We start from the raw sequence: 27,624 nt of genomic DNA on the forward strand, positions 1-27,624 counted from the left end.
CATGGAGTTGTTGGGTTTTTTTTAATCTGAAATTCATAATGCTTGAAACATGAAAATACAAACCCAGCAATGTGTTATTGGAGTTTACAGAGTAAAAAGGAGCTCAGTGGAAGTCTTTGTTAGCGGACTTTCAGGTGGCGCTGTTTTTAGGCAGTGTTGGAAACACAGCTAGACCTAGCTTATCTATCTGCATGTGTCCTTAAACTCCTTTCCAAGCTGGAATTTCATCTGGCAGGAAAAACTTTTAGTGGAAATGAGACTTTTCTGCTCTCTCCCTGTTTCTTTACCACAGTCTTCTCCCTGGAAAGAAAAATGGCAAGAGATTCGGGCTGTAACAGAGAGGTTTAAGGCCAGTGCAGCCCTTAAAAGTCTGACCACTGATCTTCACACTTGTGTCTGTATTCAGAGTAGGCAGATGATGTTTTCATAGAAATCAGGCTGGGCTTGGTTTCTGCTGGATGTTATACCAGCCTTGAAAATTCCTGAGAAATGGAGCATTGCCTATAAACAATGTGGCAGATCACTAATAGAAGGTATTGTTTTACTCTTCAAGAGAGTCTTTAAACGTCAGACAAGTCGTAAATACCATTTAATCATTTGCATGGAAGCTTGTATGAAATGAATAGATGGTAAAAAGTAAGGAAAGGAGCCCATTTAATTGAGATAGATACTACCATTATACAGTTTAGTATTTTAAATATCATTAATTTCAGGGTCTTAACAGTTGGAGCTGCTGGCTGTTACAGACAAAGCTTAAGTATTTTCAGCACTGTCATCTGTCTCCCTATCTGTCTGAGGGTTTGGATCAGATCTATCTAAGGATTTAGATCAGAAGTGGAAGAAAAAAATCTGACTTTCCTTATGCTTCTTTACATGGGTTTACATGTGTGATGAACAGAATGTCAGATTTTGCCTGGCATAAGAAAGGTTGCTGATTTAATTTAGCTGTATTAGTGGAAACTGTCAGTATTATGGAAAATTTAATACTCTATTTGCTTATAATGAGAAGCATTAGGTTTGTCAACTCTTGTGAAAATGACAGGTCCTGCACATTTCGGTGTAAGAGAATGACTCAAAATGTACATGTTGCAGAAATCTAAACAATAGCATAACCTCTTCTTGCATAACAGTAATAGCTATTCCAATTTAAACTACCTTTTCTTGAAGCTGACAATTTTACATTTATTTTAGAGGAGGGGAGATAGGAAAAAAAAAAAAAGGGGAGAGAATACCGGTGAGAGGTTCTGAAGAATAATTTTCGTGCCATAGCTTAAGTAAAATTTGAATTTTGGCTTCCAGAGAAGACAGACTACACTTCAGAATGATGCTGCTTATGTAGATGTGCACGTATGATGACTCATTTGTTGCCCATACTAGTCTTATTTGGGTTTTACTCAATAAAAGATGAAATTGATAGCAGTTTAGCAAATGTTGTATCCTTTTTACCACTAATCCCGGATTTTCTTCTCCCTCTCTGTCACTCTCATCCTCTCTCCCCCACCTGAATCCTAGAGTGCAGTCATCACCTCTGATATGATCGAGATGATTTTCTCCAATAGTCCAGAACAGCAGCTTTCAGCCACCCAGAAATTCCGAAAGCTTCTTTCTAAAGGTAAGGGCTGAAATTACTTGGAGAAAAATGTAGAAGCATCCCTGGCACATGGTTTTACTTTGACAGCATTAAAGATTGAGTTTCATACAGAAATTTCTGGGTGAAGCTCTGTTTTGGAAAACATCAGCTAGGTGTATGTAATAGTCACTTCTTTTCTTGAAATCTGTGTAACTACGAAGTGACGCAGATGGGATGTCTACTCTTGAAAGTAAGTTTAAATATTGTAGGCAGCGTCTCTATGGCTCAAATGTGCAGAGGAACTTTGGTATATCAGCATGTGTGCACACCAGAGGGACTGCACAGGAGTGCTGCTGTGAAGTTGGTCTGCCCGAATTACCGAGTACATTCGTGTTTTGAATCATGTTACCTCGTTACCTCCAAATTCAAGCTGGAGTCTTCTTACGGTGACAGATAGTAATCCATTGCCTTTTAGTAAAGGTAAAGCAGTATTGTAGACAAAGAACGCGCTCTCAGAAAAGAGGAGTCGGTATGTCATTGGATATTATTTTGATGCAGTAACTTGAGAATTTCCTTACAAAGAAATGAATGTATCTAACTCTGCTTTTTATTTTAAATAGAACCAAATCCCCCAATAGATGAAGTCATAAGCACACCAGGAGTGGTGGCCAGGTTTGTGGAGTTCCTCAAACGAAAAGAAAACTGTACATTACAGGTAAACAAATACAAATACATCTGTCTTCCTATATTATGAAGGCATTTGGTGATGCAAATTAGGTAGAAAAAAAAAATCAGTGATTTGTTTAATTGGGTGTACTTCCTCACTTTTTCTTCCCTAGGTTAAAAAAGCTGTTTTATCTTCAGGGTTTCTAGCACAACCTCTGGGGACAGGAGGGAGAGAGAGACGTCCAAGTTGCCTTGTGTGATTGCTACGATGGGGTCTTTACACTTTGTCATGTAACAAAAACAGAGTTTGAAATTTGGACCCCAACAGATGAAAAGCTATTGAACTAAACTTTAGTGTTTGTCTTTTTTTGTACTAATTGAAGACAGTTGTAAATCTTTAGAATTATGACTTAAATTTTTTATTAAATTAAAACAAGTTTAGAACTAGAATTACTATCCATAATGATAAACATAGAAACCTTGAAACTTGTTTTGGTTTGAAAAACTAATTTGCGTCTGCTACAATGGTGGTTAATTTGCCTTGGACTTGCTTCTCAGAGCTTTGTCTCATTTCCAGCTCTCCTTTTTTCTGGTCAGAGTTCTTTCTTCTGAGCTGGTAGAAAATGAATCATCTAGTAAAAGAAAAAAATGTTAACAGGTAACCGTTAAATACAATATATAGGTTAGAATCAACGTTCTTTCAAAATGTATAAGGCAACAAGTTTGTTAATGCCATGTGAAATCCAAATTCTGGTGAGTGGATATGTGCAAAAAATTGATACCTTTATCTCTAATGTGTAAGAAAAGAGTATCATTTACAGGAATTACTTTTCAAATCGATAGCCACAGAATTCCAAAGATCTGTTAGCTGCCTTTGAGGAGTCTGTGGACAGTAACTAGGAGTATGTATCAGATTTAACCTAGTTTATTGGTTTACAACTCCAGTGGAAAGTTTGTAATCTGATAAATCTGTAAATCTGATATTAAAAAAAAAAAAAAGGAACGTCTTTTATTACTTATAGGGCTCTAGTGTGGAAGCCTAAGACAGGCAGATAAAGGGAAATGAGCTCCTAGTATTTGACGGGCATATTTGAATAGGAAGGGAAAATAAGGGTAGAAGATAATTCATCAGATGCAGATACATCTCTAGTTTAAAAAACTTCAAAAGCAATCATAGACTGAGTCAAATTCTCATGGGCTTACTGGTGTAACATGTATTGTATCGATTTTTACACGGAAAGAGCAAAAGTCAGTCAAAGTTGAAACTTCCAAGCTTGTCCTAAAGAGTTTGTAACAAAGCACTGAAAATACAAACCCGAGCACATTGTCCTTGATATTCCATACTAACTGGCTAATTTTCCTTCATCTTGCCAAATCTGTCTGCCTGCTTGGCAGCCCGGGGTCTGCAGGCAGAACTTTTTGCTGTGATCACTTAGGAAGTTCCTCTTGACCTCACTTCTTAATATTTGTTTTTACTCTGTCAGTGTTTCCAAGCGTGTTCCTTGGCACGGGTGTAGATTTCGGGCTTCCCATCCTAGGCATTCCTGGCTCTAGCCTGGCTGTAGAAGGAAAGGATTTTCAACTCATTCTGGAAACACTGCAGCACTTTTTTGCTCAGATACTATAGGTACTTGTATGGGGGATTGAATATGGAAACTCTTTCATGTTGATGAACTTGGAACTTGATGTGACTTTGTGCTCCGTTTTTCTTCTGTGTTGTCAATAGAATATGCAGTAAAAACTGGGTTTCTGGTATCAGTGGTAGGAAGGCCTAATTCGTTTGGAGTTCCTCTGTCCAGTTTTTACTCAGGCGATTTTGAGACTTAAAAAAGCTTCCCTCTTCTCCATGATCACCTAAACCATACGTGAACAAGTAAATTTGTCTCGTGCAAAATCTTTTTGTGATGGAAAGGGAAATCTTAAAAAAGAACAATACCACACAGATACCAAGATTATCCCTTGGATGCGGTTTTCTTCCTCTTCCTACTTAATTAACTTTAATTACCATAAATTATATTGGTTTTCTATCCTTTGCTGTTTGTATGTGGCTGTTCCTTAGTTTATACATCCTGGAGCATCGGGTGTCTGCAGTGGAGAGGGAGGAGGAAAGTGTCCCTCAGCTAAGCTTTCTGTAACTTAGGCCGTCTGAAACGTTAAGTGGTGCTCGCACAAGGGCATCATCTCACTTGCCCTTGGTCCTAGTTAGATGTTGGGAAGAGCTCAGTTTAACAGAACTTCATTCCACAAAAGATGGGGAGATCTTATGCTTAGCTCGTAAACAAAACTTATTTTATAAATATTTGAAGTACAGATTTGAGCAAGAAGTACCTGCTATTTGGTCTTAAATTTGATTGAGCTGTTTATACCTCATGTTTCTTCTCCGTTACGGGTATTTGACTGGCGAGAGCCTGAGTCTGAGTTGTGAACAGTTCGACCTGGTGGCATCCATTAGGAAGCCAAAGGGCAAGTTCTAAAATATGAGTAAGAAACCTCTGTGGTGGAAAGATGACTAATAATCTTGTTATACTGTGTCACAAAACACTGGCTACTCACTCCAGAGAAAGTAAAGTTACTAGAAAGCAGGTACATTTTATGTTGGCCTTAAGCTCTGACCGGAACATTTTGCTTCTAGTTCATTAATGACGAGTCTTTTGACATTGTGTGTTTCTGCTTTATTGCAGCCCATGCTCCTTGGGTATGACAACAATGTATTTTGGAATTGTTTCTTCTGATCACATCTTACCAGAAGATGATTTCTCCTTTAGTTGGTCAGGAGGGCAGAATTAACTGTATTTTTAAACCTGAAGTCTTTAATAATTAATAACACTTAAAAATTAAAAGCCTTACAAGCCTAGGCTTAATTGTTGAGGTCTTACTGCAGGCCCATTTCAGGATTCTGTCCATCTCCTTAGAAGGATTTACTTTTATGATTAAATCCTACATATAAATCCTTGCTGCTCTTCAGAGATAGCTAGTCTTGGAGAGTATGTCAGGATTTTCACTGGATACTTCCGGATCAACATCAGTTTAATGAAATTCATTAGTAATGTCAAAATTGGTCATTTATAGCATACAATTTCCATTTTTATTGTTTGTTGATTTTTGCCTTTTCAACTTTTAGCAGTCTTTTCGTTCTCTAGATTCTGAATGTATCTGATAGGATTTAAATTTGCTAATGCAGTGTAACAATTCTTGGACTGAAAAGTGTGCAGAAATCTACCAAAATCTAGATTTCTAGGATCTGTATTTTCTGAGGTCTGTATCAGGTAGTGTTAAAATTTGCATTTCAGCTTAAAAAGTTAATGCTTTCGCAAGCTGAGATTAAAATAAAAATAAATTACAAAAACACTTAAAAGATGCAAAGCGTTAATTCAGGATCTCAGTTTTGCTTCAAGTCTTGAATAAAAACGTCGTACACTAGTAACGCTTGGCAGCAGTACTGATCCCCAGAGCTGGAGAGGAGTAGTTTGCTGTAGTTGAAGAGTGCTACCAGATTGTTATCACAAAGGGCTTTTTTTTAATGAAATCTCCTTTCCTGCTTGTTGGTTTTTTTTTCCCATGGCTTTTATTTGCTTTATATCCACCAAGTTTTGTGAAACAATGTTGATAGTGTCTTTGTGCATCTTCAGGAATATCGTTGCTGATTCAGTGAGTGCAGGTATCCCATGTGCTGTGGGAAGACTCCTTCTTTGTGTATTGGTTCTTGGCTAGTAGGGAAAGGCAGTAGAACAGTCCACAGGTAATATAATTGCATAGCAAAAAATAATATTTGAAAAGCCACAGCAAACCTGATCTTGTTTTCACAAGGAACTCCTGCAAATTTTGAGTTCAAGTGATATCGATAACCCTATGATTCTGATTCTTACTTTGCAAATTGTCTGTGTTAACTAATACTATCTCATGCTTTCCCTACGCCTGGTCTTTCTGTCTTTAAAAGGCATTTAGTCTTCATTCTTGGTGTGGCACAGAAGGCTCCTGGTAAGCTTCCTTTTGTATTTTGTTTTCCAGTTTGAAGCTGCATGGGTGCTGACAAATATTGCCTCGGGAAATTCCCTTCAGACTCGAATAGTGATCCAAGCAGGCGCCGTCCCCATCTTCATAGAGCTGCTTAGTTCAGAGTTTGAAGATGTACAGGAACAGGTAAAGATTAAGAACGGTGTTGGGTTTTTTGTGTGTACGTGTGGTGGTTTGTGGGGTTGATGGGTTGGTTTGTTTTTGGGTTTTTTGTTTGTATTGTTTTTTCTAGTTTGCTTTTTTTCCCCCGCCTTCCCCAGAAAGGAACACGGCTATCCTGTAAGAAAGCAAGCCTTTAGAGGAAATGTAGTGTATGGCAGTTTTGCACAACAGTTCCTTTCTACCTAGTATGTGTTAAAATAGCTAAGAGAGTATTGTATTTTTCTGGCAATGCTATATTTAACCACAGCCAATGGGGTAATGCACTTTGATCTCTAATGGGTTAATAGTTTTCTGTGTAGCGAGGCATTCAAGAAGCCTTGTTTAAAAAATTGCTTTAGAGATGGAAAGTTCATGCTTGTTTCTCCTGAAGATAAAGCATGAGTGGAAATTACAGTTTGTTCTCTATGTTCCTTACTGAGCAGACGAATATTCTTCAAGGCCCGAAGGGATCAGTGTAAAGCACAGACCAAACATTTGGCTCAGTAATTTCTGCGTGAGGTCCGTAACTTGTGTTTGAACACGGATGTATTGCAGACGTATAATCTTGCTTTGAAGACTTAGGGTGATGAAATATTAATCATGTGAACAAATAGAGTTTCAGTTAATCTTAATCCTAACTTGAAAGTATGTACCTTTACTGTACAAATTTGACTAGCTTTGGGTCCGGGTATTTGCTTTTGTTTCATTGTCTACTCCATTAGTAAGCTCTCCGTTTTTTCCTATGGCTACTTACAAACCATAGCTTAAGCTTTTCTTGAGCAAATGAAATTAAGCTCTGCATTCTCATTATGAGGGTATTTCAGAGGTGTTTGGTTTGGTTTTGAGTGACCCTTTTCTGAACATTTCTTTGTTTCAATAACTTTTTGTGGTGGTGAAATTACAAGCACTGGACATTCCAGTAGCACTCTTCCAGCAGTGCTGTTTGCAGAGGTAGTACCTCATTTTAATTTCTACTCGATACTTTGCTCTGTAAATATCCAAGATGTCTTTGCGGACTCTTTGCCACAGAAGCCGGCCCTGAGCTCGGGTTAAGCCGATTATCCGGTATGATCCATTGTTCTTTTCAGACTCACTGACTCCCAGGGTTCAGTTCTCCATCCTCTAAGTGTGACCTCTATTCTCTGTTCCTAGATGTCTGACCTTGCGTTTGGCTGTATTGAGATGCATGTTTGGAGGAGTCCCGACTCATAAGCACTGGATCTCCTCGTGTAACTCGCCTTTCTCTCTTACAGCTGGCTCAGAATGTTCCACCTGTACCTAAAGGTGCCTAACAGTTTCCACAAGACAGACAGATTTTTATTTTTCCACAGTTGCTTATAGCTTTCTGGTTCTTCCACTCTGCAACTTTCCATTTTCAATGGTCTGTCTCAGGCTGAATTCTTTTGGAAAAGGTTTTCTAAGAGAAATTGAATTCAGGTGCTTGAGAAACTTGTATTAAAGGAAGTAAGTATTTTTTTGTCCATTTTTTAGCTTTCTTTGAGGAAATGAGTCTTTGTTGTTGAAGAAACTAGAAATGTGATAGGGAGCTTGCCACAATGGCGGATAAAGGCTATGTTCTGCCCATGTGAAAATCCATTCAGACTTAGCTATATGATGATTTTTAGGGCTTGAGTTTTTTGGGGTAGCACTACTTTCCAAATTCAGCCATCACTTAGAGAGTGCTGTTCCTGCAGTATGATCGGTGCTTTGAGTGTGGTAAGGACTACTCCATTTTTTTGCTCCTCACGATCTTCTGTGCAAGAGCTAACTTGGTTTTTTCATTAGGTGGTTGTTATCATCCGTGCTGATGTTGAGAGAGCAGGTGGGAAGAGCGAACCTGTTTAGAATGAGTTGTGCAGCCTTCAGCCGTAAGATGTGTGAATTAACAGAAGAGCTTAGGGGCCACAGTTAAGTAGTTTATCTGTCTCCGTCCCCCTCTGCCTCCTAATAAACTGCTGACATGTTGAAGTTCAGATTGCTGGCAGGCAGAGTGGGTTATAATTACTGGAAAATATTTTTCGATGTAATTCGGGTCCTGAATCCGTGATCTCTCTGTTACCAGCAAGTCTTTAAATACCAGTTACAAACTGCTCTGTAGTAAGCTGTGCTAAGAAAGGAATACGTACCACTGCGAAGTGTTACCTGCACCTTTTCACGGTGGGTTTCTGTGCTGCAGCTCTAAAGGTCGCAGCCCTGCTCACAGCTGACTTTGGGTTTAAGGCAGGCCAACGTGAAAGAAGTGGTTTCTTCCGACTGCTTTTAAATAACCCAAACACTTCACCATAATATCTACTAAAACAAAAAGCATTAAGCACTTAAATGTTAGCTGTTGAATTTCTGCGTTACAGGGTAGCATTAGTACAGAATTGCATAGCGTTTTTCTGGATGACTCTCATCTTGATTAGTATATGTACAGGTTGTTCCCTGCTAACAAATCAGTGGGTAGTAAAGGAGGCTTTTATTTGTCACACTGTGGCCCTGTTTGTTAAAGCTGGAACACGTGGTAGTGAGTGAAGGAGAGAAGAAGGAAGAGATTCTTAGATTAAGGCAATTGCCTTAATCTTTCTGCTTTCTGAGATAAACGTATCTACCGCTTGGTGTCTGATGCTGGACAGTTTGCTTATATCAGTTTTCAGTAAGTAGATACTAGTTCTGCAGTTCTGTGAATGCTCAATGTGAAATATTTGCATTTTGTTTTGTAGCTGAGGACAGCTCAGCACTTTCGCAAGTGACTTTTGTAGCTAGGTCTGTGTTTGGAGTAGATCTGGGCTTCTCAGGCTGGATTTCTGAAACTGGAAGGTATTTGGCCATAATTTTCTCCCCTGTAAAATGATGATTCTTATCTTCTCTCACAGTAGTACTGTGAAGATTATTATTTGCAAGCAACTCTTGTTACCTTTGCAACAAATTACAAAAATACAGAAAATATAACTACATGTTTGGGGCAGATAAGCCAAAAGCTAGCCCAACAATGATATAGTAAAGGATGAAGAGAAAAAGAAATAGTGAAGGCTCTGTTTAGTAAGCCATTCGTTGTGCTAAGTGGGATGGTAATTCTGTAGAAGGAAATGTAAGTGGTAATATAATTTTGAATATGTATCATAGCATAAACGAAAAAAACAATTCATATTTAATATTACTTTAATTTGGCCTACTGGCTAATCATTATCCACTGTTTTTGTCTTACAGACTTAGACCATTGAATTTATCTTTTATTTCAAACTTCCCTTAGCAGTGGCTCAGGAACAGATACCAGTTTACCTTATCCGACCATCACTTTTCCAGCAGTTATTTTTCATACTTGTAAGCCAATTTTAATCTAATGTGTTGCACTCTTTCTTTTGCATATGCTCATTTCTGAGTCTGGTGTGATTCTAAATCTGGTTTTATAGAAATCAGTGTGAGGGAATCTTTATGACTGTTTATTAAACAACATGTATTATCATTTCATTAAGATACATGTTGTTTAATAACAGTTATCTTGTGCCTTTTCACAAGATCTGTTTCGCATTAAGCTACGCAGGCTGACGTTTAATTACCCTACACTCCTTTAACTCTTTCATTGTTTGCATTTTATATCAGTCTTTCTCAGATGTTCCCTGTGATCAGTGGTTAAACCGTTTGGCATCCATTTTTCCCACCAAAGGAACGGGGTTTATTACAGGATCTACGTCTCCATTATTTATGAAAAAATCTTTGGCTGCATCTCATTCCCCCCCAGTTTATGTTTTTGGTGTACTGATTTTTAGATGTAGTCAGTGGCATATGTCCTAGCCTTCTTCCACTTATCACATTTTTTTCTTCCAAAAGACATTAGAAGTTTAGATATGTCAGCTTGAAATTATTTATAGTGAAGGACTCCATCAAAGCCCTTTAGACATGCTTAAGGTTGATCTAGCTTCAGCAGTGCCTTAGCTGCAGTCCTCCCCTGAGTGCCCTCGCTGAGGTATTTAAAACCCAGGTGTCAGCCTGGGTTTCCTTGATGAACGTTGGATTTCCTTCAAACACCACGCAAGGCATTGCTCTCCCCGAGACGACTGAGATCATCTCGCAGTGACAGATACGTGTCATTGTGCTCTGCTGGACAGCCGGTGGCAGGAGCATCCCCAGCTGCCCTCCTCTCCTTTGGGAACATCTGTGTTTTCCGCTAAAGCAACCCATGCGGTTTTCCCTCAGTATTTTTCCATTTCTAGTGGTATTGCTATTCTTTTTGGTAGCCACCGCTTGTTTGGCAGAGGTGACCTGTGAGTCTGGTGTCCGAGTTCTGTTTGGCTTTTACATCAGCAGTCCTACTAACTAGGTCTTAGTAATCGAAATCAGGAAAAGCAGTTGAGGCATGAGTATGAGCCGCTTTCTCTGTTTGGGTGGATGAGAAGTGAGAAATAAGGAGCTACGACCACCCCAGCCACCGAAAGAAAGGTGTTTTCTGTGTTGGGGCATAGTAGAAGTCATCTCCTAGGAGTCTGGCCTTCTGGTATCCTTCCTTGTATCCACTTACCCCATCACACTTGTATGCAAGCTGATCTTCACCGTCTTCATCGCAGCACTAGATCCATTTCCCATGTCAGCAGCGAAAAGTAGGGAAAGTGTTGATTCTCACTCCATATTTCTTCTCTCCCAAGAGGCCCAGACTCTACACACTGGTGGTGGTTGGTTTAGCACTCGGTTTAGCACACCCAAAGGCCTAATGAAATAATGGCTGAGAGCCTTCAGAACCCAGGGGAAAGTGGAGGGTTGTCAGAAAGCACTTGGATTATTCACAGAAGGCACCATATGGCTCAACAGTACTCTACAAAACTTGCACTTTACCGTTATTGACTACTGAAGTTGTCCAGCACTGCAGGAAATAACGAGTAAGATAAACTGGAGACCTGCAACAATCCTTACTCCACTATTAGCAATAAATGGGAATTTATACAGGTGTATAAAAATAGACGCTGTCAGTTGACAAGGCAGCGTTTGCATTTTCAGTTTACACACAACTTTGCTACCGAAGATGATGGTTAAAAGTCAGACTACAAATCTTAAAATTACAAGTTCTTTTCATCTTCAGGTCTGGATGTAGATACTGGAAAATACTGAAATGGAATTTTTTTCAAGAGCCAAATATTGTTTGGATTTAATAAACTGTGAAATTTAATGGAATTAAATATCCTTTTACCTCTGCAACTATCCAGAAAAGAAGACACGAACATTTAGGATGCATAGAATGAAGCCAAAATGTTACGGCAAGCAAGCCATTTGCGTCTTGAGGAGCGCACAAAAGAAGCAATGGAAATCATTGAACGTCCTTCGGACAAACCAGCCCTGAAGACGCTTGTCATCGTTCACGTCGTTTGTGGGAACCATGACAGAGCTTTGTATTTATAGCAGTGTCTGACGAGAAGAGTTTAAATGAGCTTGACTTACGTTCCTCGCTTATCTGAAGAGCTGAAGTAATTCCTTAAGGAGAGATCCTCCTTGTTGAATGAAACCTTGCGTACTTTTCTAAGGATATTTCAATTTCTTTGCATCTTGGGTACTATCAGTCGTTAGCATTACAAGGATTTCTTGCAACATCCTCTGTTACCAGGTCCTGTGATACCAGACTACTTGCCCAGACTCCTGTTGCCATAAAAAAACAAGGATGGGAAAGCAGTAGAGATGCTATTTGACTCCTCAGGTCCGACTTTTTGATGTGAGATTTGCTGTTGCAGAACCAGTCTGTCATTCGGGGTCAATGGATTCTTGGATTAAGTGATTATCACTGTTGTCAACCCTAAAAATAGATATTGCTACAATGGCAGAAACAAAGTCCACAGACAAGCGAAATACGGCTTCCAGGGGTGTTTTAAAATGTGTAAGGGTGTCCAGGCAAGGAGATTGTGTCTTCATACAAAGTTACCCACATGTTCGATAAAAGGAAATTATTGCAAATTCTAACTTTTTTCACCCCTAAAAGTTTTTTTACAAGATCCACAAGTTTATTTAAAACCAGCTGCAATCTTTGATTCATTCATTGGGCTTCTCATTGCTGCAGAAATACAAGCATTGCAGCGAGCAACGAGCGTGCTTTCTTATTCTGATACAAATGACGTTTTGCAGGAGGTGGCGTATGTTCTGTTCCTTAAGCTAAAGTTTTCCAGTAGCTGCCTTCTCTGTCTTGAGTCTGTGAGGCACCCAGACCCAAGGTTATACTCTTATTTCAGACAAACCGTTGTCACGACAGTTGTAAAATAAGAAGAATGGGAATGAAAAATAAGTTTTCAGAAGATGAGTTTTGGGGGGGACATTGCGTAGTAGTGGCCGTGCTGCTTCACGGCAAGGGTCAGTACAGCCTGGTGCCCTGTCTCTGTGCTTGACAGCAGAAGCCTGGAAAACAGCAGGAACACAAAACAAACTAATCCTTCCCCGGAACAGTCTCCCAGTCTCCTAACAACTTACAGTTTAGGGACTTCCAATCGCTCTGTCTATGGTGTTACTGGTAATACTGGTACGAGAGGAGGAATCCTTTTATTTTGTATCTAGCAAGCTGATGTCCGTATCTACATTTCGTATATACATCTGGTTTTAGCTGTATTAATTTTTGCAGGATTTGCTAGTGGTTTTGGGCCTCTAGAGGCTGGAGTCTGTTTTAAAAGTTGCATCTTTTTGCCACGGTTTACAAACATTACAGTAGAAATCTAATGCAACAAATCGATTGACATCATATTGATAATGAATGACTAAGTTTATTTCAGATTATCTGATAATTTCCTTTAGGTAACAAATTTGGCCTATTCTGTCAGTTTTTTAGAGGAGTAATTTATTTTAAGTAGAGATATGCAGAGAAAAACATGTTTATTTTGTGTGGGGAACTTGCATACGTTCAGTTGGAGAAATAGTTATGCGCTGTAACACGCTGTACTGCAAATAAATACATGGGCTTCAACTGAAGAGAAATTTGGGGAGGACATTCAGCTGCTGTCCGTGACAAATGGGATTGCTTTTGTCCTCTGCGTGCGGTACCGGGAGTATTTCCAGTGGTTGTGTATGGGTCTTACCAAATAAGTAGATCCACTTATTTCTTCGATATGACACTTAGCCCTCTGCTAACTTGAAATATATAGCAAATGTGAGGTTTGTACGCTTTCTTGTGTGACAAAATATTGTCTGTAAATCGCATGGGATTCATAAAATGGCTTTCATACTTCGTATAGACTACTTTTAATTTTTTTTTCAGTTACAGCTCGCATACGGTGATATCAAAACCACCACTTGACCCAAATGTATAAGTTAAAAACTAATTAAATCTTTTATTCTCATCATATTACAGAATATGGATTTCATGCTTCTTTAATTGTCCTCCGGTATTTTAGATCTTTTCTTCTCAAAATGAAGGGTTACAGTAGAACCGATGCCCAAGGGAGAAAATATCATGCATGTGTCTTAATAGGCAACACTGGTTCTGTCTTGTATAGTTTTCTCTTAAGGAAGATATGCCAGTGCCCATCGGAACTCTTTGATTCTCAATATTGGTTTATCTTGCATATAAATTCTCATTTTCATCTTAGTTGGTGTCAGCGTTCTTAACGTGGCTGTGTAAACAACGCATGCTTGTACGGCTTCTTAGGAAATACTAATACAGGCTGTTCCACACACATTTTTGGGTAGGTACAAACTTGCTTGGCCTGTGCTATGAACATCTGGACTCGAACCAGCTGTGAAGCAGGAGGAGGGTAGAATTAGTATGTTACTAAGCCTGAGGAGATAAGCTCATCTCTTATATTGTGGACAGAGCAAGGTTATATCTGCCTGCAAAGTCTTTGGAGATGTACACGTTGGCTGTTTTGGTATTCCTCTTAGATCTGTGTAAATATTCCTGAATCATATAATGAGCTTGGGTGTATATATGTAATACTCAACCAGAATGCGTTCCCCTTCTGTACAGTGGCCAGGATCTAACAGTGAGAACAGAGTATCTCCCACTCTAATACGTACACTAAACTGGTTGAATTGTGAGAATAAAAGCAATTACTATCCTGTTTTTTCGTTGCAGGCAGTATGGGCTCTCGGCAACATCGCTGGAGACAGCACGATGTGCAGAGACTACGTATTGGACTGTAATATCCTGCCCCCTTTATTGCAGTAAGTCTGTTTTAATGTGTTTTCCAGAATTTTGCTTGAGTGTCGGATAAGACTGAAGTTTGGTTTTTGCCTTGAAGAATAATAATGACTTTATTGTGGACTAATCAGACTTTTTAATGAGGGCTCCTGAACTACTTTTGTAATGGAGCTAAAATGGAAACGTGTTTTAGGAGCAGCTAAGCTGGAACTATTTTATTCTACAGAGTGGGTGGATGCCTGGGCCTATTATAGAGTCATAGAATAATTTAAGTTGAAAGGCACCTCTGGAGGTCATCTAGTCAAAGCCTTTCTTCATAGCAGGTGAGATCAGATTAGATTGCTCAACTACTTAACCAGTCAGATTTGGAACATCAAAGGTAGATTCCGTAACCACCTGGGGCAACCTGTTGCAGTATTTGACCATGGCATGGTGAAAAACAATGTTCTGATACCGAATCAGAGTTTTTCAGAATTTTTTATGTTTCTATGCAGTTCAGCAAAGAGAGTACTCTCCAAAACTACCTACACATCCTTCTACTTGGAGTAATTTTGTCACTGTTCCTGCGCCTTTTGACTGTTAATCTGCTGCATCAGTATCTAAGCAATTAAATTAAACTAATTAAATTAAATTAAACACACTTTTAGTGTAATGGTTATTGTTCTTGCTGGGATACTAGGATTCATGTGTCTTAGCATGTGTGTTAGTATCCAGCCATCAAGCACGATTTTCCTCTGGATGTATTTTTATAGGAAAAAAAAAATCTAGCACATTTTGCCCTGGTGTATGTTAAAATGTAGGCCTGAGTTTATTTTAATGATTCGTGCAGTTGACCCTACAGGGCTGCCTGGCTCTGATTTTTAAAAAAGCAAAGGTTGGAATTTTTTTGTTGGTTTGTTTTAGATTGCTTTCAAAACAGAACCGTCTCACTATGACCCGAAATGCTGTATGGGCTCTGTCCAACCTCTGCAGAGGGAAAAATCCTCCTCCGGATTTTGCCAAGGTAAGAGATGTTTGAAATGAACTGTGTTGTGAGGTGGTGAAACTTAAGCTAAATAGCAGAGATATTTAAGAATTTCTGTGAAACAGGGTATGGGCTTCTTACAGATGAAGGTTTTGAATGTATTTAGTCCTTTGGGCAGATGTTCACAACCACTGTTTTAATATAGTTGCCTTCTAGCTTTTTGTTACTGTTCCTGTACTGGAGATGAGCATCCCACAGCAGAACAAAACTCTGTGCCTCTTGGCTGCTGTAGTGCAACGTATGGCCCATTTTAGCGGACAAGTATGAGTTTAAGTTGCCAGACGTTGTACTGTAGAGGCTGAAGAATTCTCGTAGTGCTTTTCTGCTGACGTGCTCCTTCGTACTTGCACAGAAGTGCTACCTTAGGTCTGAAATTTTCTGTGTATTGAACCTTGAGATGCCAGTGCCTAGTCCTATAACGTCACATACAAAATCAATTGACGTGTTACGAGATCTTCTGGCCCTTTTAATTGCACAACGTATGTATCTCCTCTTAATGTCTTGCAGGTGTCACCTTGTCTTAGTGTGCTTTCCTGGCTGCTCTTTGTCAATGACACAGATGTATTGGCTGATGCCTGCTGGGCTTTGTCCTATTTGTCTGATGGCCCCAATGATAAAATCCAGGCTGTGATCGATGCAGGAGTCTGCAGAAGACTTGTGGAATTGCTGATGTAAGAAATTTGTTCTGAGCAAATGTACTATCCACTCTTTTTCCCTAAAATCAAGGTTCCAGCAATAGGAAGTTTAATTAGATATGTCTTGAAATGTAGTAATTTCCAAAAAGCAAGATTTGAGTTTTAATTTTACCTGTCTGTGTTCAGTTTTCTCTGTTTGCCTTGAGTAACAGAAACGATGAAACTTTCCTTGTACTAGTCTTGCTATTTCTTAAGAGATTTTTTTTTTTCCTGCACCTAACAGCTACATTTTTGTAAAATCCATAGTATATACTGGAATTTTCTCTGTGACATTGACGTCCGTGTTATAATTATAAAAATAGAAATGTAAGAAATAGTAAAACTTATTAGAATTGATAGTACCAGGGACTTGAAACGTAAATAATTTCCTAAACCCTTACTGCAGAAGAGTATACGCACACTTTGGTCCGTGAGGTGCAGCTGTGGGAGCTGGGGTCAGGGATACTGGCCTTGTTCGGAGCCGTTTCTTCAGGTCTCAGGGAAGGACATGGAGCGTTCAGTTACCTCAGAACAAGAAATAATGGTTTTCAGTGATGTGTATAAAAAAGACTATTAAGGCTTTTAAGATTAAGGCAAGTCTGATGCTGGATTAATGAATAGCCTGTATTACCTAAGGTACCTTTTTATAAAGATGTGTTTTCACTGGAGAAAAACATTCCTGACTTCACCCTTCCTATTCCAATCCTGATTTAACAATGATGATGGGGGGATGCATATGGTGACAGGAGATGATCAAACAGCTGTATGGGTGAAACACACAGCTTCTATCCATGTTCCTTTGTCTCATTCTCTGCCTTTGTGTGTGCTACATTAAGTGTGTTTCATAGTTAAAGCTGACTACTTTTTCCCTCCCGAGGATGCCTATACACTGAAGTACTTGTGTTCTTTTAATCTCATGTTTTATTTTTATGCTGCTGAATGATATCTAAAGGCCTAAATATTTAGAAACCCTAGAAAGACTTACCATTAGTTTAAAATCAAAAAGTGTTGTGATTCAGATAGTGAGAGATAATCAGGTTTAGCAGGGAAGTTTTCGCCTGCCTGATAGATGTTCCTTCCTTGAGGACGTAAAGATGGAGGTGCTTCAGGATGGTTAACGCTTAGATCTTTCCTTGGTAATTTTAGGCACAACGACTACAAAGTTGTATCTCCTGCCTTACGAGCTGTTGGGAACATCGTCACCGGAGATGATATCCAGACCCAGGTACGGATTCACTTTCTCTGGGGTTGTACTGCAGTTCATCTTTCTGTTAGTTGTGGTAACCTGTTCACCTCCTCGTCTTCCTTTTGAAGTCTGAAAGTGATGGAGTGATGACCCTAGTTGCCTCAAAACGTGGTGGTTTTCATAGTTTTTCTGTTCAGTCCTGAACTGCTGGTGATTCTTATATAGCTGTGCCTGGGATTTGTGCAGTACCCTTCGGGTTTCAGGGTTTTTTTGTCTGGTTTGTTTAAAGCAAGTCTGCCTCTCAGGGTAAATTTTATGCTGAACGATGTGCCATGGTAGGGCCGTTGAAGGCCTGTCACATTTGAGGCTGTTGGCAGTCTGATGAATATACCAAACCCGAGTGTCTGGTCAGATTTTGGATGGGACGTAGCTGCGTCTTGGCACGTGTTTGGAGAAGCATCGGTAGGAGGCAGCGACTCCCACCACCGTATTGGAATTCACCTGGGAGCCAGGAAACCTGATGCTTGAGAGGCACCGGGTTGTCATCCTGCTGTTTGGTAGGTTTTGCCAGAGACAGCAGCTCCTACCAGTTTTTAAAATCTCTGGGAGCAGAGAGTCCGTGCCTTGCATGCATGTGTTACTTCTGATCCACTGGCTGGTGGCAATCTCTTTTTACACGTAGAGCAGAAGCTCCAGTTATGGCCTTCTGCTGTCGTACCTTATGGGTTTTTCCCCACTTTGTGCATTGACACCCTTTTGTGAGGCTCAATCGGTAATATGAGGAAGAAAAGTACAGAGTAGGCTACTGCTCTTGAAACTTTACTGCCTCTTGGCCTCCATCTCTTGTTCACAAACTAAAAAGCCTGCCTGCGTGGTGCAAAGCTGTCTGACAAATGCACAGCCAGATTGGATTGAAGTGGCAGGCCCAAAGAGGCTTGCTGGGCTGAGCTGTTGGCTCTACTAAAACTGACGGCAGAAATGGGATCGAGAAGTGGTAGTAGCTGCGAATGGGAAGGTGCGTGCAGCGCAGGCAGTGAAACGGAGGCAGGAGATAGCAGTCAGGGACGCGAGATGACATGAAGAGTTTGAAGAAAGATGCTTTCAGCGAGGTGTAGATGCATAAAGCTTACGATTCCCCATGCAAAGCGTTAAATTACTCCTTCCGTGTAAACTATGCCAAAGTTAAAATACAAGTTCCTAATCTTGAGGCTTCTTTCAGTGCTTATTTTCTTGGTTTGTATAAATACATCCTTTGGAATTATGTAGTTCTGTGATGGTGAGATCAGAGATAAAGATGAGTTAGCAGCAGCAGGACACTGCATATCTTATCGCTAGTGCTGGAGGAGTTTTAACATGATTTTTTGATTGTTACAAATTTTTTTCTGTAGCTGAATTGCATAGTGGGGTGTACTCCCGATTTCTCTCCCTCCTCGGCGCAGGGGGACGGAGAATGGGGGTTGCGGTCAGTTCATCCCATGGCTCCTCACACTGCCCTGCTCCAGCGCGGGTCCTTCCCACGGGCTGTAGTTCTTCACAAAGACGTTTTGTTTTGCAGATCAGTCACGAGAATGATTGAGGTGCGTTTTGTGATTCCGTAGTTTCACGAAGAATAAAACCACCAGGGCTCACTAAATCACATGTAATGCAGGTTATTAAATACTGCATAAATCTTAGATTTTAATTCAAGAAAATGTTTCAACTTCTTTGTTGCGCACAGTTTTTTAAGAGGAGCCTCCCATAAGTTTCCTAAAATTGTAGAGAAGTGTTTAAGTAGGATAGCCTATAGTCCTGCCTGTAGCTGATGCTGTACGCTAAAGAGGGGTACAGAAGGCACGTCAAAATCCTGAATCGGAAGGAAGAGCCCAGCTTTGACAGTTGATACATTTCTGAATATGAGCAACATGCAAGAGAGTTGCCTGAAAACCTCTCTGTACAACCTCAGAGCACAAACCTGCTTTTACTTTAATCTCATTTCCAACTATTAACAATTGCCAGTGCTTGGAGATGGCTAAAAACATAGATACCGTGCGTGAAGAAGACATAAATCTTTCTTGTCGCAGCAGATACCTGATGCAATCCTGAACCATCATCTTTGCTTTTTTAATCTTCATTTGGAACAGAAAGATTTTAGGAAGGGGGGCAGGGGAGGGAGCGGGGATATAAGCAAGGATGCCCTTATCTTCTCAGTCCACAGATTCCAAGATCAGAAGTCATCACCATGATTCAGCTTGAATCTCTCATCCTTTTGACTTTCACAGACCAAAGAATTGCTCTAAAATTCTGTTCCACACTGTCTTTCTAAGCTGCCTGCTTTCGCCATACAAGGCAAAACTGCCATGCTTCTTGGTAGGCTCTTCCAATTTTTGACTGACTTGTAAGAAGTTGGAATTTAATTAAAAACTCTAATTTTTCAGTCATTAAAGCTTGTTATGCCCTTTCAGAGGGTCAAAAAGTCCTTCACTATCACATGTGACATAATCAAATATTCTGTCTTGTAATATCCCTGTTCCGAGACATTTTCTCTTGTACTTTGGGCGCTTAAAATTTTGATTTTGGAAATGCAGACTTCCTTGCAACTTTTCTGCTCTGTAAAATCACAGTTTTTTACAATTTTTTTAATAAGAATTTCCCATTCATAATGTCACTGGACACAACACTGGCAACAGTCTGCTCCACTGTGCCAGCTGATGCAGAAAACAGAAGTAGTTGGAGCTCTGAAGTATACAAAAATACAGAAAACAAGACAACAGGAAAATACTGTCATCTTCTTTTTGTTTGGTCATAATGGGCTTAGTATCTTCTTGTGTTTGGGTCACACTGAAGTCATAATGAAGGCATGATCTCTTACCTGAATTACTCAGTTGTTTTCCTCATTAGCTTTCCTGGAAACATATATTTCTTAGTTCTTGCTGTTTTTTTTTGTTTTGTTTATGTTTGGGTTGTGGTTTGGTTTTTTTGGGGTTTTTTTTTTTTCTTTTTGGGATCATCTGATGGGATATGCTTTTTAGATTTTGAAGACATTGTATTCCTTGTTCCTGTGATTCTTTATCCTAAATTTCCTCTAAGGTGTGGTTTGTTTGTTTGTTTCTTTTTGTATTCAGGTGATTCTGAATTGTTCAGCCCTGCAGAGTTTACTACACTTGCTAAGCAGCCCAAAAGAATCTATCAAAAAGGAAGCATGCTGGACAATATCTAATATAACAGCTGGAAACAGAGCCCAGATCCAGGTAACCTTTTCAGCTATGATCAGTAATCTTTGTCTTGCAGGCTAGAAGAAACACACATCAGGCGGTACACTGTGTTTTCCTGTATAAAGTGCATATTTGTATGTATACGCAGTCACAGATCTATAATTACATATAAGCAGAAGTATATTATAGGCTCTGTGCATAATTAGAATATTTCAATTGCCTAGTCATCTCTCAAATTCAAATTAATTTTATAATCATCTACAGATTATAAGGGGGGCAGACGGTCATGCTAGAGAATGACAAAATGAGGCTAAGCTCAGGAAGATCTTGTCTTCAGTAATTTGCTTCATGCCTTTGACGATCACTAAGATATTGAAATTCTCAAGTACAAAAGTAAGCTACGAACTTTGAGAATCAAATAACTTTACATGTTGCTTGATTTCAGCGCCAGATACGGATGCCTACATTGTAAAATACTTTATTCCTGTTTATATTTTCTTATAATTCCTGATAAAGGCAGTTGTGTTAAGCCAAATCTAACATTGCTATTTATTAAACTGAACAATAATGGAGGATATCTGATATGTTGCACTGGGATTCGCCTTTCTGATGATACCATGTTTTGTAATCCCTTCATGTTGAGTGATAGCACACAGAAGCAAATGAAAGTCTCACTCCCTTATGTCAGTCTTTACAATTAGGCCTCCAAAAGACCACATCTTTGTTCTGACTCTGGACTTAGTGTCAGCCATCAGGAAGAATTCCCAGGCCTCGTCTCCAGATGGTATAAATGAGAGCTTGACCATCGCTTCCCCAGGGAGAATTTTGTCTAGATAAAGAAGAAACTGCTAAATATATTTTGTTTTCCCTGGATATGGAGTTTTTTCAGAACAGCTATACTAGGGGCATTCTTCGCTTGGCTTCCAAGGACAAAGCCTCATGCCTTCTCTTTTTCAGAAGTGATGGAAAAACAGGTTGTAGTGAAACCAGGCTTTATCTGCTAAATATACAAGGTTCCCATCAAGGCAGTTGAATGAAAGTCTCCTCATGTAAATCAAATTGAATTCTTCTGATGTTACATTTCTCAATGCTCTTCTCCCTCGCTGGATACAGGGAGTATTTTCAGAGATTGCAGAGGATGTGTGGAAGTCCAGTTGGACATATCTGTTCTTGGAGGAATAGAAGTAAATAGCAGAAATATTAGACAGTAGAAGTATTTGTCTCGTTCATTAGTAACCAGGCAGAAACAATGTGTGTTTGCACAGAAAGTAAACCAAGTCCCATAACCCACTGGCAAAAGCGGCCAAGGAATAATTCCTTCCTCCTTATCCTTTTCCTTGGAAGGCAGCCTGACACTTGCTAGTCTTCTCTCTGATGGCTCTGGATCGTTCATCGGAATTAGCATGATGTGGTTAACCCTCTTCACCCAAGGGACAGAATTACTTCTCTTTTTTGCAGAAAGCTTGCAGGAGATAGTAAAAAGGCTGCATGTTTTTCCTGAGGAAAAAGTGTATTATATCCTTTGCAGGTGGCACTCGCAATCTTTTGGTTATACATTCTCCCTGACAGAGAACATTCAGCTGCTGAAGGGGCGGCGTAAAGCCTTAATGCCTTGAGTGAGGTCTTCATCTTCCTCTTCCTCTCAGAAAGCACAGGAATGAAGCTAATACTTGTGTGGAATATAACTCAGTCTCTGCTCGGCTTCCTGGAATTAAGAGCGAATGCTCATCTGACTTCGGAGATGCTTATGTTAGGAAATGAGTAGGCAAGAAAACAAGAGTTACGAAGGTGGAAAGCTGTGTAGGTCCTTCTTGTCTGATGTAAGGATGTGACTAAGATGGAAGTGGAACTGTGAGCAAAGAAACCTCCTACAGTTGTATTTGCTCCGGCTTTGTCACTCAAGATTTTACTTTTACCCCCGAAGATCATGTTTTTTGTCAGGCATAGAGAATGATATGGTTACTTAATCTAACCTTGGTAGAGGTCCAAGAATTTTGATTCTGCCTTTATTGTGGCTTGTGTGTTAATCTGTGGATTAGCTGAATTTCTAACAAAAAGTGCTGTGTAAAATCAGCAGCGGCACCGCTGTTTTTTCCTGCATCAGCAATTGCAATTGCTGCGCAATTAACGGTGCAGAGAAGGTAGTTACTACTGCTTGTGCTAAGGTAAAAATGTTTTTGCCTTTGCTTTTCTGGCAGTGAAGAATCTGTTGGCTGCTTTATCCATGCTGCTACCACCTTAGGAACAGAGAGGAGCAGTATTTTCTCTCTAGAAGGCCATTTTTGCTTTTCCTGGGAAGCCTAAGACTATTTTCTGGGGAACAATCCAGCCCAATACATTTTCTCAACTTTGTGTTTTTTCCCAAGTCTATCAGAGAGTTGCTTCAGGATGTACAATCACATAGGATTGTTGCAGACGTAAGAAAAAGAAGAGCTTGAGAAAATCAGATATCCGTACAAGTCTTTCTGTAATGAAATAAGTAGCAGAAGTGGCAATAGAGAGTGAAGTTTGTTATTAGAGCATTTTTTTTGAAACTTCAGGATCTCTGTTCTCATATTCTTGATCTACTGAAGATACAGTTGTGAAGAGTCCTAGAGGTAACTTGAGTTCTAGTGCACCAGCAGCTATTTCAATAGTGTAGTCACTTCTGTGACTTCTACCTAAGTATCCGCTGTACCATGTCGTCCTCTTCAAGTGAAGGAGTAAGTGCCTGTCCTTGTTTGCACAGTGTTCTTACTCCTGGTATCCACTACTCAGACATGTAAAAGTAAGGCTTTATGTGGGGAGTCTTAACTACACCCTTGGTAATCATCTGTCTTCGAAACTGTTGTCTCGTATCTTTATCTGAAAACAAGTAAGGATAAAATAATCTCTCCTTTGTTAAAACAAAATTTGCCTAATCTAGCTAAACAAAATCGTTAGGTACATCTATGCATGTGGGTATTTAGTAGTTTTTAAAGGTTTTGGGGTGTCTTATCACCAGTTTAGATCAGCCTCCTTACTACTGAGAACAACTTAGAATTGCGTTGTGACTTGGACAGGTGAGGTGGGAAGACAGGGAGAGAGAAATTAATGCTATGAGCCATTAATATTGCACCTTCGTTTCTAGCAGGTGATTCTTTAGAAGTACAAAAAACCTATTAACTCTGCACAGAAAAATAGTAGTTGTGGTTGTGCGGGTAGAAGCCTTCTTAGGATTCTTGCATGAGGAAGAAAACAGTGTCGACCAAATCACCAAAATGCACGTAGATTTAAAAGAATCCAGCTTAAAGCAGCTGCCCTAGGGTATTTCACAGAAAAGTTTGGAAGCGTGTTGATGCCTTACTCAAGTCCAGGGAAAAAGATGTGAGAAGCAGCTTCTCAAAAGCGAAAGCTACAGTTCCTGTAAGAATCCCTCAGGCCCCATTCAGAGTAATTGAGCTGCCTCTGAACTCCGAGCACACGCAAGCTACACAGTGAAACACCGACTGCCCTAAGTGCATGCCCAATTTAATCTATACTGACAGCTATAAAAATGAGATTAAAAAAATAGTGTTTCTGATTCTGAGCAGGAGGTAACTATCCGGGTCATTATGACATATTGCAAAGCATGTCCCTGAAGAGGCTCAGATTTTTGGAAATTTAGAGGGAAGTTTTGAAGTAAAGGAAATTGGAGAATGCTTACAACGCGCTTGATTAGAGATCTCGAGGCCACTGTTTCTTGGAAGTTAAATTGGCAATTGCAGGTGTAATTGCTCATGTTGAGAGGAAAGTCTCGTCGGAGACATGTAACAAGTTCCAGAAAGGCTCTAATTCTTTAGTTTCTAGTCTCAACCTAGAGAATGTCATGCGAGGTACACGGTGTGATGAAACCTCCTTTCAGCTCCAGAGCTGGTGCATCTGCTTTTCTCAGAAAAATCCTTCTCTGAGGTATTACTTCAGATAACTCCTACTCAATGTCAAAATCGTTGTAGACACTTGAGCTGAAAAACACTTTAAAATAATTTCTGAAGTTGGAAAATGCTGTTTGGGGAAGCGTTTCTGGAAGATGGTCATATGTTAAAATGGAGAATAAAAGCCCGGTCTGTTTTCAGTAGCTGTGAGGACAAAGGATAATTCCCATCTGGGAAGAATATCTGGTTTAACTAAGTTCATGGATGAACCTATTTCATCTGTGAGTTGAATTTTTTTTTTTCTTTCTCTAAATTGATTTCCCATTGTGATGAATTAAAACATTACTTCTTGGGAATTGGTCTTCCTTACAGAAGGAATTCTGAAATACTAGATGCAGCTCTAAACTCTGTAATTTATTTTCCTTTCTCCCCAGTCCCTCCAAATTGCTTGATAGTTCCTACTGGGGGTCATAGACTGCAGCCAGATCTACTCCAGTCTCTATCATACTAATTGGATTTTGAACATGCACAATCTTTAGCCAGAAAGCAGACAAGAATAATTGCAGCACATGGTAATTTTTTTCCTGAAAGCGAAATGTCTGCCCGCCATAGCGAACCGCGTTATTGCAAGTTACCAGCTGACCTAACTAGCGAGTTGTTGCTCCAGGGCAGTCAGGGTGCTCGAATACTATGGAAACTTTGGGTAGTGCTCAAGCCATAGGCTAGCCATCCCTTCTGCACAGCAAGAAGAAAATGAAATATTTTGGTAAATCTAATAGGTGTTTTACCTAACCAATATGAACAGACAGAGCTATATTTAGTGTTGTTTAAGATTGCATTGGGTTACGCTCCCTCCATCCGCCCACTCTGAAGTATAGAAATATAAAGTTAGAGGGAAGGACTCCTATATTCATTTCCACTGTCATACTGCCTACGGCGCTGTTTGGTAGCACGCTCCAAAGGCTTTCACTGCCATTTCTAAAAGAGAAGACAGCAGCCTCTCACCGTTAGATTTGCACTCAAACACAATCAAGCAAACTCCTTCTAGTGTTAGGGCAGTATAAGTTAACATGCATGAAATGTGTGAAAGTAAGCGCTGAACTTTCTTTCGTAACTAATATTAAAGCACAGGAGGTTTGGGTTTTTTTCCACACCAAAGGTGGAAGTGAAAGCCTTTCAGAGTGTGTTATCAACAGTGCCAAGGCAACAAAAAAGTGTGGTGGAATACGGCAGTCTTTCCCCTCTTTATTTCTGTGCTTTTAAGGTTTGGGTTGGATGTGTATATCCTGATGCAGTCGCGATTGTCACTAAGTATAGTTTTTGTTTGTTAATTTCCTAGTTTGTATACAGCTTTGCTGTGCTTCAGTGGATAGCTTCCCCAGTCAGGGAGAAGGGGAACTACATCTTCCTGGGAGTCAGAAGGAGAGCTGCACAACTGGAGCTAAATCCTGACTGTCGACCCTTCTGAAGGGTATGAAAGGCTATCACATCCCTCAGAAAATGTTCTGTGTCTAACCTCGCCACCCGTTGAAAAGCTATGAAAGGCAATACATCAGACACAATCTTCCATATCTGACAGTGAAGACATCATAGGAGTTCTCTCCTGTCGACAGGTTAAGAAACTTATCACTTCTTTTCTAATATACCTTAAATTCTCACGAGAACATCTGGAAACCTGAGTATGGCTAGGCATGGTAGCAGCAGGATCTGTGCCGTATTTTTTCCTCCTTTAGGGTTTCCTATCCTTACTGAAATGTGACGTGGGCAAGTGTAGCCAATGATACATTGCCTGTCAGTTTTAAAAACTCTGGAATGAAAAACATCTTTATAAATTGGAGTAAAGATACAAGCTAAGAATTTGTCAGAGGCCCTTCTCAAAAAAGACCACAGTAACACTGGGGACATGGAAAAGGAGTGACATGGTTCACACAGAGTTGTGGTTTACACGGGCAAACTGTGTATCAAATTACTTCAATGTGAAGTGTGTTTGGTTTATGCCATAGTTTGCACAAGCGGTCTAAAATCTTCACATGCTTGTGGTGGCAGGACTTCAAAAAGTGTCTCAATTAGGAGGAAAATATGGCATCGCTGACAAGGTCATATTTGTTTGAGGACCAGCAAAAGTCAAAGATTAATCATTTTCAGGTTTAAGTACAAAATCTGTTTTCAGGCTTCTACATGTGGTGAATCCCGTACATCATACCACATCGAGTGCACCAGAGCTAGAATACCTTTAATTTCTTTATTCTGTCTGAAAACCTCAGCAGCGTATATTCCTTGCTTTTTTTTTTTTATGCGACAGACCCTAAAAGCTGGAGACACCTCCACAAGGTGCTGTTCATTATAGTGCAGGTTCTTCTGACAGCAGTAGCAACCTTGTGTAGACTGGCTAGAAGTTTGCTTTATACACAGTTTGGAGTTTAGAGGCTTAGGTGTCTGTGTCAACAACATAAAAGTTCATTATAACAGCCATCTGAAGTGCTTCCTTCCTGACTCTCAGATGGCTGTGGTTTTGTACTCATGCCATCATGTTAAGTAGCTTTGGCTTACCAATATTTGCTGTGTTACTTAAAAAGCAGCTGTAAATTGAATCAGTAAACAACGTAATTGGAAGACAAGTAACTGAGAAGCATCTATGAACTGACATTTCCAGCCAGGAGGAGGAGACCAGAGGGGTAGGGCTGTATTCACTGCTGCCAGCTAAGGTGGTGACTGTAGTCTCGATTCGTTAAAGGTGATGAGAGACCTTACGGGAGCAGGAAAACAGTCATGCTGTAAGACTTGGTTGCTTTCACATTTATGTGATGAATCATATGTAGACACATGATGCCAACACTTGCGTACTAAGTGTACATGTGTATTTTTGCATACTGCAAGTGATGTATTTGTAGGAACCCAAAGGAGGAGAAGCCAATTCACTTGGTATTGACCAGCTCAAAACACTAATTTAATATACTACTGCTGAAGACCTGCTCCCTAACAATGACTACAAGGTATTTAGATTCAACATCCACGCAGACGTAATAAAACTGTGAAAATTCACTTTTATCTAGCTTCACTCTTTAAAAATCAAATACTATAAGGTGAAGGAGCTTGATTAAAATAAAGAAGAAGGATGGAGTGTTTCCAAGGGACAGGCAACCCTCTTGGATGGCCACTGCACGGGGATACTATCTATTTAAAAAAAAAAAACCAAAACAACA

General features: G+C 39.8%; 1 protein-coding gene across 3 annotated transcripts in view; it reads left to right on the plus strand.

The window, feature by feature from the left end:
* Positions 1 to 27,624, plus strand: part of KPNA1 (karyopherin subunit alpha 1) — a 55,495-nt gene that overhangs the window by 16,488 nt on the left and 11,383 nt on the right. For all 3 annotated transcript variants that reach the window (XR_014227464.1, XR_014227465.1, XM_082304571.1), the window contains exons 4-11: positions 1,513 to 1,612; positions 2,191 to 2,285; positions 6,245 to 6,376; positions 14,409 to 14,497; positions 15,378 to 15,477; positions 16,006 to 16,169; positions 17,319 to 17,397; positions 20,460 to 20,585. Coding sequence is in view for 1 of the 3 variants with exons in the window: in XM_082304571.1 (XP_082160697.1) it covers positions 1,513 to 1,612; positions 2,191 to 2,285; positions 6,245 to 6,376; positions 14,409 to 14,497; positions 15,378 to 15,477; positions 16,006 to 16,169; positions 17,319 to 17,397; positions 20,460 to 20,585 (885 nt within the window). In the remaining 2 variants the exon portion in view is untranslated. The remainder of the gene's footprint in view (positions 1 to 1,512; positions 1,613 to 2,190; positions 2,286 to 6,244; positions 6,377 to 14,408; positions 14,498 to 15,377; positions 15,478 to 16,005; positions 16,170 to 17,318; positions 17,398 to 20,459; positions 20,586 to 27,624) is intronic.

Source organism: Platalea leucorodia (assembly GCF_965183815.1).
Source record: "Platalea leucorodia genome assembly, chromosome: 2".
In the NCBI taxonomy this organism is placed as follows: domain Eukaryota; kingdom Metazoa; phylum Chordata; class Aves; order Pelecaniformes; family Threskiornithidae; genus Platalea; species Platalea leucorodia.